Below are 12,761 nucleotides of genomic sequence, written 5' to 3'. Positions count from 1 at the left end.
AGTAGAATTTTGCACAGAGCACAACTTAGTCATAGGTAACACTTGGTTTAAGAATCATGAAAGAAGGTTGTATACGTGGAAGAACCCTGGAGATACTAAAAGGTATCAGATAGATTATGTAATGGTAAGACAGAGATTTAGGAACCAGGTTTTAAGTTGTAAGACATTTCCAGGGGCAGATGTGGACTCTGACCACAATCTATTGGTTATGAACCGTAGATTAAAACTGAAGAAACTACAAAAAGGTGGAAATTTAAGGAGATGAGACCTGGATAAACTGACAGAACCAGACGTTGTACAGAGTTTCAGGGAGAGCATAAGGGAACAATTGACAGCAATGGGGAAAGAAATACAGTAGAGGAAGAATGGGTAGCTTTGAGGGATGAAATAGTGAAGGCAGCAGAGGATCAAATAAGTAAAAAGACGGGGGCTAGTAGAAACCCTTGGGTAACAGAAGAAATGTTGAATTTAATTGATGAAAGGAGAAAATATAAAAATGCAGTAAATGAAGCAGGAAAAAAGGAATACAAACGTCTCAAAAATAAGATCGACAGGAAGTGCAAAATGGCTAAGCAAGGATGGCTAGAGGACAAATGTAAGGATGTAGAGGCTTATCTCACTAAGGGTAAGATAGATACTGCCTACAGGAAAATTAAAGAGACTTTTGGAGAAAAGAGAACCACTTGCATGAATATCAAGAGCTTTGATGGAAACCCAGTTCTAAGCAAAGAAGGGAAAGCAGAAAGGTGGAAGGAGTATATAGAAGGTCTATACAATGGCATTGTACTTGAGGACAATATGATGGAAATGGAAGAGGATGTAGATGAAGATGAATTTGAGATATGATACGGCATGAAGAGTTTGACAAAGCACTGAAAGACCTAAGTCAAAACAAGGCCCCTGGAGTAGACAACATTCCATTAGAACTACTGACAGCCTTGGGAGAGCCAGTCCTGACAGAACTCTACCATCTGGTGAGCAAGCTGTATGAGACAGGCGAAATACCCTCAGACTTCAAGAAGAATATAATAATTTCAATCCCAAAGAAAGCAGGTGTCGACAGATGTGAAAATTTACCGAACTATCAGTTTAATAAGTCACAGCTGCAAAATACAAATACGAATTCTTTACAGACGAATAGAAAAACTGATAGAATCCGACTGCGGGGAAGATCAGTTTGGATTCCATAGAAATGTTGGAACACGTGAGGCAATACTACCTTACGACTTGTCTTAGAAGAAAGATTAAGGAAAGGCAAACCTAAGTTTCTAGCATTTGTAGACTTAGAGAAAGCTTTTGATAATGTTGACTGGAATACTCTTTTTCAAATTTTGAAGGTGGCAGTGGTAAAATACAGGGAGTGAAAGGCTATTTATAATTTCTACAGAAAGCAGATCGCAGTTATAAGAGTCGAGGGGTATGAAAGGGAAGCAGTGGTTGGGAAGGGAGTGAGACAGTGTTGTAGCCTATCCCAGATGTTATTCAATCTGTATATTGAGCAAGCAATAAAGGAAACAAAAGAAAAGTTCAGAGTAGGTATTAAAATCCATGGAGAAGAAATAAAATCTTTGAGGTTTGCCGATGACATTGTAATTCTGTCAGAGACAGCAAAGAGCAGTTGAACGGAATGGACAGTGTCTTGAAAGGAGGGTATAAGATGAACAACAACAAAAGCAAAACGAGGATAATGGAATGTAGGCAAATTAAGTCGGGTGATGCTGAGGGAATTAGATTAGGAAATGAGACACTTAAAGTAGTAAAGGAGTTTTGCTATTTGAGGAGCAAAATAGCTGATGATGGTTGAAGTAGAGAGGATATAAAATACAGACTGGCAATGGCAAGGAAAGCGTTTCTGGAGAAGAAAAATTTGTTAACATCGAGTATATATTTAAATGTCAGGAAGTCGTTTCTGAAAGTATTTGTATGGAGTGTAGCCATGTATGGAAGTGAAATGTGGACGATAAATAGTTTAGACAAGAAGAGAATATAGAAGTTTTCGAAATGTGGCGCTACAGAAGAATGCTGAAGATTAGATGAGTAGATCACATAACTAATGAGATATCGATTAGAATTGGGGAGAAGAGGAACTTGTGGCACGACTTGACTATAAGAAAGGATTGGTTGGTAGGACAGGTTCTGAGACATCAAGGGATCACCGATTTAGTATTGGAGGGCGGCAGGGAGGGTAAAAATTGTAGAGAGAGACCAAGAGATGAATATACTAAGCAGATTCAGATGGATGTAGGCTGCAGTAGGTACTGGGAGATGAAAAAGCTTGCACAGGATAGAGTAGCATGGAGAGCTGCATCAAACCAGTTCAGGACTGAAGACCACAACAACAACACATATCTGCTCCTGCAAATGTTCCCAGCTTAAAAGCTGGTTTGAAAATTTCAGTCTTACTGTTATATAATCTATCTGAATCCTTCCAGTGTCCAGGTCTCTTTCGCGTATACTACCTTCTTTTCTGATTCCTAGGGCAACTGTTGGCAATGACTAAATTGTGCTCTACGCAAAATCCTACTAGGCAGCTTCCCTTGTAATTCTTTTTCTCGATGTCCATCTTCCTATACCACTTTTCTTCTCTTTCATATCCTACTTCCAAATTACTGTCCCCACAACAATTAAATGTTCATCTCCCTTACTGATCTGAATAATTTCATTTATCATATTTACATCCTTTCAGTTTCTTCATCACCTGCAGAGCTAGTCACCAGCTTAGTGTCTGTCTTGGCTATTATAATGCAATAATTGTGCTGTTCATGATAGCTCACCAACACATCTGTTTTCTTATTCACTATTAGACCCAGCCCTGTATTAGAGATTAGTCTGATGTGATAGAAAAGAAACAGGAATCAATTCAGAAGAGATAGGGGACCCAGTATTAGAATCAGAATTTAAAAGAGCTTTGAAGCACTTAAAGTCAAATAAGGTAGAAGGGATAGATAATATTCCATCAGAATTTCTATAATAATTGGGAGAAGTGGCAACAAAATGACTATTCACATTGGTGTGTAAATTTTACCATCTGCTTTTGAAAAACCATCATCCACACAATTCAGAAGATGGCAAGAGCTGACAAGTGCAACAATTATTGCACAATCAGCTTAACAGCTCATGAATCCAAGTTGCTTACAAGAATAATGTAAAGAAGAATGGAAAAGAAAATTAAAGATGCACTAGATGAGAATCAGTTTTGCTTTAGGACAGGTCAAGGCACAAGAGAGGCAATTCTGATGTATCAGTTAATAATGGAAGCAAGACTAAAGAAAAATCAAGACAGATTAACAGGATTTGTCGACCTGGAAAAAGCATTTGACAATGTAAAATGGTGCAAGATGTTCGAAATTCTGAAAAAAGTAGGGGTAAGCTATAGGGAGAGACGGGTCGTAAACAATATGTACAACAACCAAGAGGGAATAATGAGAGTGGACGATCAAGAACGAAGTGCTCGTATTAAGAAGGGTGTAAGACAAGGCTGTATCCTTTCGCCCCCTACTCTTCAATCTGTACATCGAGGAAGCAATGATGGAAACAAAAGAAAGGTTCAGGAGTGGAATTAAAATACAAGGTGAAAGGATATCAATGATACGATTCGCTGATGACATTGCTATCCTGAGTGAAAGTGAAGAAGAATTAAGTGATCTGCTGAACGGAATGAACAGTCTAATGAGTACACAGTATGGTTTGAGAGTAAATCGGAGAAAGACGAAGGTAATGAGAAGTAGTAGAAATGAGAACAGTGAGAAACTTAACATCGGGATTGATGGTCACGAAGTCAATGAAGTTAAGGAATTCTGCTACCTAGGCAGTAAAATAACCAATGACGGACGGAGCAAGGAGGACATCAAAAGCAGACTCGCTATGGCAAAAAAGGCATTTCTGGCCAAGAGAAGTCTACTAATATCAAATACCGGCCTTAATTTGAGGAAGAAATTTCTGAGAGTGCATGTCTAGAGTACAGCGTTATACGGTAGTGAAACATGGACTATGGGTAAACCAGAACAGAAGAGAATCAAAGCATTTGAGATGTGATGCTACAGACAAGTGTTCAAAATTAGGTGGACTGATAAGGTAAGGAATGAGGAGGTTCTGTGCAGAATCAGAGAGGAATGGAATACGTGGAAAACACTCATAAGGAGAAGGGACAGGATCATACAACATAGAGGAAGACAGATTGGAAAACATCCAGCAAATAACAGAGGATGTAGGTTGCAAGTGCTACTCTGAGATGAAGAGGTTAGCATAAGAGAGGAACTCGTGGTGGGCCGCATCAAACCAGTCAGAAGACTGATGACCAAAAACAAAAAATAATTATGGAATCCATGTTTGAGGTGCATGCTCCAGTGAAGTATATAAATATTCATCCTTAAAAAAATGAAAATAAATAAACAGCCTCAGTTACAAAGAGTCATGAAGGGATGTTCAAGAGTTCCGTCAAGAGTTACCGTCAATGACATCAATAGATAATTCTAAAACTGCAGGCCTACAACTGATTTTAAAATGCAAGCTTTACCACAGTTTATAGTTTATAATACTAGAAGAGGACCAAGTGATTTGGCACAGTGGTCAGCACACTGGACTTGCATTCGGGAGGACGTCAGTTCAATCCCGCGTCCGACCATCATGGTTTAGGTTTTCCATGATTTCCCTAAATCACTCCAGGCAACTGCCAGGATGGTTCCTGTGCAAGGGCTTGGCCAACTTCCTTCCCCGTCCTTTCCTAACCCGATGAAACTGATGACGTCGCTGTTTGGTCTCTTCCCCCCAAACAAACCTACGTTTCTCGCATTTGTAGACTTACAGAAAGCTTTTGACAATGTTGACTGGTATACTCTTTTTCAAATTCTGAAGGGGACACGGGTCAAACAGAGGGAGCGAAAGGCTATTTACAATTTGCACAGAAACCAGATGGCAGTTATAAGAGTTGAGGGGCATGGAAGGGAAGCAGTGGTTGGGAAGGGAGTGAGGCAGGGTTGTATCCTATCCCCAATGTTATTCAATCTATATATTGAGCAAGTCATGAGAGAAACAAAAGAAAAAAAATGGAGTAGGAATTAAAATCCATGGAGAATAAATAAAAACTTTGAGGTTTCCCGATGGCATTGTAATTCTGTCAGAGACAGCAAAGGACCTGGAAGAGCAGTTGAATGGAATGGACAGTGTCTTGAAAGGAAGAAATAAGATGAATATCAACACAAACAAAACAAGGATAATGGAATGTAGCCAAATTAATTCAGGTGATGCTGAGGGAACTAGGTTGGGAAATGTGAGACTTAAAGTAGTAGATGAGTTTTGTTATTTGGGGAGCAAAATAACTGGTGACGGTCAAAGTAGAGAGGATATAAAGTGTAAACTGGCAATAACAAGGAAAGCATTTCTGAAGAAGAAACGTTTGTTAACATTGATTATACATGTAAGAGTCAGGAAGTCTTTTCTGAAAGTATTTGTATCGACTGTAGTCCTGTGTGGAAGTGAAACATAGATGATAAACAGTTTAGACAAGAAGAGAGGTATGTTGCTGTAGGGGAACGCTGAAGATTGGATGGGTAGGTCACGTAACTAATGAGGAGGTACTGAACAGAATTGGGGAGAAGAGGAATTTGTGGCACAACTTGACTAGAAGAAGGGATCAGTTGGTTGGCCAAATTATGAGGCATCAAGAGATCACTAATTTGGTATTGGAGGGCAGCATGGAAGGTAGAAATCGTAGAAGGATGTAGGTTGCAGTAGGTACTTGGTGATGAAGAAACTTACACAGGATAGAGTAGCCTGGAGAGCTGCATCAAACCAGTCTCGGGACTGAAGACCACAACAACAACAACAACATCAACAACAGAGAATACTGTCAGTCCTATTAAGGCAAGCCATCGGAAGTAAAATCCTAGTAGTGGTACACATGTACTTGCGCATGGAGTCTCTCAAAAAAATAAAATACATTCATACACAACGTGATACCATAAAGATGTCTTAGATGTTATCAAAATTAATTTCATAGTTTTATAAACAACTTTATCATTGAAAGTTTCTATGAGATCTGACACAATGCAAATTCATCAACAATGACATTTTTCATTGAACAGGTGGAACAGTTTCAGAGCTCTCATGGAATTTTATTTTTTATGTCAGAATATTTCATGATAAAATATAGTTTTCTTGATAAAATATGAATCCCAGGCATCCATAAATTTTCAGAATGTTGATATCTTAGATTCAGCCCAAATGTGACCATTTTTCTGCTTTCTCCACATCTTTCAAAAATATTTATTGTAACATAAGTTTTTATTAATTGATTAATTTATTTATTTTATTAATTAATTTATTTATTTACTTTCTTTTGGAAAGTACTCCCATCATATTCAAGAGCTAAATCAGAGATGTCCAACTTTTTTTTTACTGATATTTTAAATTAGCACTCACTGCTGGAGGAGAAGTATAATGTTTAACGTCCAGTCAACAACAAAGCCATTAGAGAAAGAGCACAAGCTCCAGTTATGGAAGGATGGTGAAGGAAATCAGCCATGCCCTTTCAAAGGATGCATTCCAGCATCTGCCTGAAGCAGTTTAGGGAAATCATGGAAAACCTAAATCAGGATGGCCGGAAAGGGTTTGAACAATTGCCACCTCACTTGGTATAACTAACTGGCAGTGATGTAGGACAGTGAGATGACTTATGTGCCTCTTTTCATGACAGCTGCTATATAAATGTTTTTTTTTGGTATCAAATAATGCCTTTTATAGAATTATATGATCTCCATTTGCACCATATGATTTATAAGTAGCTGAGATATAGTATGTTTTGGTGACTGTTTCTAGAAAGTGACAACTTTCATTGAAATATATCTGCAATCCAAGAAAAAATCTTGTATTTGTCTGTATACAATAAATAAATAAGGAAACAAGTAGCAAACCACGTGAGATGTGGCAGGTGAAGTCCTATTGAATTCCACAAACTCATTGGGTTTGATTTAGAGAATAAAAATTTCATATAGATGGTATTGGTTCTGACTTAATTTTTACTGACACTGGTTCAAAATTAGTGGATAATAATGAGAGTTTTATAGTTGGTGAATGGCGCAGGGTGAAGGGTTATATGAACATTATATTTGGCACTTAATAGCAGGATATGACCTTCTTGTATTTTATTTTTAATTATTTTCATTTTTCCCTCTTCTACATTTGTTTCTTTTATTATTATTATTATTATTATTATTATTATTATACTATTATTGTAAAATGTAAACTTTCCTAGCTGGAAATGTCACAATTAATAAAATATTCTGGCCGTTATGCTGTGCTCAAATGGATTTCATCCTAACTCTAAGTTTCATCTTCATGTGCAGAGGACTGTTTCAAAGAGGATTGTAGCTTTTTAGGTGACTTGCCTACAACAAATAATTGCTTATCCGTCCGGTATAATGAGTTAATGAAAAAATATTTATTCATAAAAACTCACAATGAGAAGGAACTAAGAAAACAACACGACCCAAAAAAACTCTTGTGCACTTTTGATATCACTTTACACCAGACATGAAAAATATCACTGCCACACACCACTCAGTACATCATCCGAGACAGGTGAATCACCACCACAAACAACGGCGTCACCGCCCCCGAGACACCCGACGCACACCAGAGCTGGATGTCGAATAAAATTCAAGTATCAAGATATCCCTGGGGCTCCGCACTTTAAGGGGGGGGGGGGGGGGGGGGTCTGTGTGGCAGTGATATTTGTCATGTCTGGTGCAAAGTGGTATCAAAAGTGTGCGAGAGTTTTTTTTGGTCATGTGTTGTTTTTTTAGTTCCTTCTCATTGTGGGTTTTTAGGAATAAATATTTTTTCGTTAACTCATTATACTGGATGGCTATGAAATTATTTGTTATAGGCAAGTCGCCTACAGCTTCTTTGATTGCCCAATTCACACACTGGCCCACAGATGAGAGAGAGACAGTAGAGAGCCAGGGTGTGAATCGGGTATTCAAAGAAGCTACGCTCCCCCTTGAAAATATCCTATGCAGATGGTGACGAAACCCCAGATTTTAAGATGAAATCAATTCAACCAAGGCATAGTCACCTGGAACACATTATTAATTATAATATTACTGTCATGTTATGTAAGATGTATTTGTATGAATTGTTTCTGGCAACTAGAGGACTGTTTGTGTAAATCAAGCTTCTGGAAACAGAGAAAATTTCACAAATTAAGAGTATCTCACATATTTACACTCTTGTTCCTTCATTTACAAGGAATACTGGCCAAATTGCAGTTGGATAGAGAGCAAATGATTTTATCATGCTTTATTTCAAAGAAAAATGAATGCAATATGGCAGTGGGAAGAAGTATGGGGAGATGATAATCCAGAAAATAATAAATAAATTGCATGCTTAAACAATGAAAGTTATCATAAAACTGAGTAAAAAACATGGCAAGTGCTGTCATTTCTGACTTGTGACTGTGGAAGTGTTTCATTTATGGAATTCCTCGAGTGCAACAACAAACACACAAATAGATAGCCAAATATACACTTCCATGCCTCAAGCATCACTAGATCTATGGATCTGTTTTTATTTTTTATCTGATTGTAAGCTCTGGTAATTTGGTAATTTTTCACAGCTTTTCAGATCACCAATATTTTTTTACACTATTATCAGTAGAACATGCTACCAATGAGACAGTACCTCATAATAGTTACATTTGGTTTGCATCAGAAGTGGTGTCGCACCATCCATGTCCACAGCATTCACATCAGCTCCGGCCTTGATGAGCACTTCCACATACTGAAATCAGAGAAATATGTTTCAGAAGTACACATTTGAAAACAACTATACTACTTTGATTATTTTAAAATATAAACTTCTTGCTAACATGTTAGCAAACACACCAGAACACACACTCACACATTACAGTCATTTTAGTTACTAGTAGCATTCATCTACATCTACATCCATACTCCACAAGCCACCTGACGGTGTGTGGCGGAGGGTACCCTGAGTACCTCTATCATTTGAACATTTATTTAATTCATTTAATTTTGTAGTGTTTTCAAATTACAAATTTAGCCTCTGTGTCCTTAAAATAGTCACAAGTAAATAATCACCAGCATAAGTAGAAGAGTCTGTCTCATGTTAACCACATGCTAATTTCATAAATTTATTTTCAGCACACAGAAAAAGAATTTAAAAATACTATGATTATATAAAGGTAGTAACAGACTTCATTGTAATGAGATGTTTGAAATTTTCAAGATTATAACAACACAATATGAGTACATTATCAAGCCATCATACACATAAAGAAAAGATTATCAAATGTGACTGTCAGTGATTTCCATTTATTTAACATCTCCCATCGTAGGTGTCAACAAGGATGGAACAAAATGGAGCATTTGCCTCCTCTGATCAGAACAATGGACTTTTTATTCATTCTGAAATTCTTGTCCATTTATGGAAATGATTTTCTTTGTTTACACTACACTGTAGGCTTGCCTTTCTGACCTATTTGGAAAATATTTGGGCTTTAGCATTTACCACATAATGTGTGTTTGTTGAGCTTCTCACAAGAAGTTACATCACTCCCTCATCATGCAGATGGTTTTGGCACTATCCTGTAGTCAAATTCTATAGAATATTGTTGAAATATAAGTATCTAGTCTCTCCTCTAGCAATTCCGCATGCCCCCTTGTTTAGATACAGAAAGAGACCATCCAGGAACCATGAGGCACATATTTTGGCTACAGTACATTCTCTCATATTTGTCCCTAGTTCCAAGAAGGACATCACCCTTGCCCCACTGCACAGCTTAATCACAACTGAACTTTACCATTTGTCTTAAAAAGACAGGTAAAAAGTGTGGAATTTTAAGATCAAAAAGATGTCCTCTCCAGAAGCTGGACCTGTTGAAACACTGCAGGATGGAACACAGCACAATGTGCAGTAATAAAGTTATAAATTCTGCATTCATAAGGCATGGCTGCACAATGATGTCAAACTGAGGAGACAAGGACCACCTTTGTGAGTCCTAGACTGTTAAGAGTCAGTTCCACTGACTGATTAGAGGGCTGTTTTTGAAGGTTTCAGTGCTGACCATGGATTACACTTTACACAGACAACTTAAAAAGTAGGTTTTAAAAAAAAAACATTTTTATTACATCAGTCAACATTTAAAAAATAGATGGCATGAAAATAGTGTAATAAATCCATTAACAAGATCAGTCATGAAGTTTCAAAAGCAATGAATACTATACACCGTATAATACTTCGAGAAACATAGTTTAAAGTTTATTTCCTGTGTATCCACTTTGAGGAGTATCATTCAATGGCAATTTTTGATGGTTATTTTGTTGATACACATTTTTTCATGACAGCAAGGTCTTTACCACCTGTAATAAAATGTAATGAGAATAGTGTGGAGGAATATCATAAAATGACTAAAATGAGAACTGTGAATAAAGATGTAAAGAAATTACAGAAAAAAAACTTGAATACACACACTCACATCAATATCAATGAAACTCACTTTGTCAAATCACTAACACAAGGTTCAAAAGAAGACAGCGTACATCCCCAGATGTCTGATCACTGGAAGGAAAGAGTATGGATCAGCTACTCTGCAACACACTAAAATCTCCCAGCCTAAATGCTTATGACATGGCAGTGGATGTTCTGTTAAGAAGAAAGATGTGGTATTCCTCCATAAATGCAAGCATGCCTAAAGAAACAGGCACTGTGGTGACTACAGCCATTAAGGGAATGATGACAATGAAAATTAGTGCCGGACCAGGACTTGAACCCATATTTCCCACTTTACATAAGCAGTTGCCTAAACCACTTTGTTTAAGTGTGCATGCATAATGGCTAGATCCAGACTTCCATATGTCACTGTTACTGCATCACAACCTGAACTTATACATACATTATGTAATCCTCACAAAGGCAACAACATTTTTACTGAGTCACTGTCCAGTATCAGTTGATAAATATGGTATTGCTAACATTCGAACCTCCAGATGTTAGACACTAGGATCAGTACCAAATGCTGTATGTCAATAGAGTATCATCCAAAACACTGATTCAGTTAGTGCTATGTGCTATCGTACAGCAGAAGGGGCATAAACGGTAACATCATAACTATGGAGTACAGGCAAGGAGAGATAGTTCTGTTGATCTTGCATGGGTGAATTGGTAGAGCTTCTGGTCATGTCCCATGCTCAAACCCCACTGTTGGCAATTCGTTTGAACCATTCATATGTGAAACTGTTACCTGGGAGAACATTTTCCTGGCACGTAAATGGACTTTTCGGCGTTTGTAGCAATTTTCTTTTGGCAGTTTGCTTTCACTTCGTTAGTTGAAAGTAGCAAACCTGTAGAGCACATTTGTACAGAAAAGTGTGGTGTTCTGTCAGACACATGTAAAGAACATGCACCACTCATGATGAAGTAGCCAGTGCATCTGTAGTTTCCCTGGACAAATATAAACAATCGGTATAGTATAATAAAGAAGCAGTTGCACCGCATGCGTGGAGGTATTAATAGTCCATTGAACTCTTTCATGCATAATGCAGTAAAAAAACAAATATAACATTACTGTCATTGGGGTATGAACTCAAGACTCAAGGCACAATGACCTACAAACTTCCCCACAGAGGCCACATCTTCATCTACATCTACAACATATTCCGTAAGCCAGCTAATGGTGTGGGCAGATGGTACTTTCGGTACCATTATCTGATTCCTCCAGCCCCATTCAGCTCGTGAATAGTGTATGGGAAGAATGATTGTCAGTAAACGTCTGTATTGGCTCTAATTTATCGAATTTTCTCTTCTTGGTCAATACACATGATGTAGGTGGGGAGAAGTAATATGTTGTCTGACTACTCCTGAAAAGTGCTGTCCTGAAATTTCAATAGTAATTATCTCCATGATGCACAATGCCTCTCTTGTAATGTCTGCCAGTGGAATTTGTTTAGCATGTCCATAACGCCCTCTCACCAGCTAAACAATTCTGTGGTGAAATGCGCTGCTCTTCGTCATTGGAACTTCTCTATCAGTCCTACCTGATATGGATCCCAGTTAGATTAATAATACTCAAGAATTGGGCAAACAAGCACCTTCTAAGCCAGTTCTTTCATGGATAAGTGACATTTCCTTAAGATTCTCCTGAGAAACCTGAGTCTGTTATCTACTTTTCCCACTATCTGTTTTATGTGGTCATTCCACTTAAGGTCATTCTGGATAGTTATGCCTAGATATTTTATGGTAGACACTGTCTCCAGCTGTTTTTCATCAATAGTGTAGTCATACAGTAGTGGAGTTCTTTTCCCATGTAGGCGCAATATGTTACATTTATCTATGTTCATGGTCAACTGCCGCAGCCTTCACCATTCATCAATTCTCTGCAGGTTTTCCTGCAAATTCTTTCTATCTTCTGACATTGCTACTTTGCTATAGACAACTGAATCATCTGTGAATAGCCTTAAAGAGCATCCAATGCTTTCTACTACATCATTTATATACACTCATGCTCATAAATTAACGATAATGTTGATACATGGTGAAACAATGCTCTGGTGGATGGTTTGCAGGTTTAAATCACCTTGGGGTATGACCATGTGGCGCATTTGACCTGCAGTCATTGCATGGTGGCACTGACAGCAATCCACATATGCAGAGTTGTGTTGGTGCATGTCAGAGTACAGTGCAGCGAGTAAGTGTGCAGACATTTTCAGGCATGCTAATAGTGACTGTGTGTTGAAAATGGCTCA

General features: G+C 37.8%; 1 protein-coding gene across 1 annotated transcript in view; it reads right to left on the bottom strand.

Annotated features, from left to right (window-relative positions):
* LOC126284419 (serine/threonine-protein phosphatase 6 regulatory ankyrin repeat subunit C-like) overlaps positions 1–12,761 on the bottom strand; it is a 591,030-nt gene that overhangs the window by 69,251 nt on the left and 509,018 nt on the right. The window contains exon 14 of the mRNA XM_049983337.1: positions 8,680–8,778. Coding sequence (XP_049839294.1) covers positions 8,680–8,778 — 99 coding nt within the window. The remainder of the gene's footprint in view (positions 1–8,679; positions 8,779–12,761) is intronic.

Source organism: Schistocerca gregaria, chromosome 1 (assembly GCF_023897955.1).
Source record: "Schistocerca gregaria isolate iqSchGreg1 chromosome 1, iqSchGreg1.2, whole genome shotgun sequence".
Lineage (NCBI taxonomy): Eukaryota > Metazoa > Arthropoda > Insecta > Orthoptera > Acrididae > Schistocerca > Schistocerca gregaria.
This window is presented reverse-complemented; position numbering and strand designations above follow the sequence as displayed.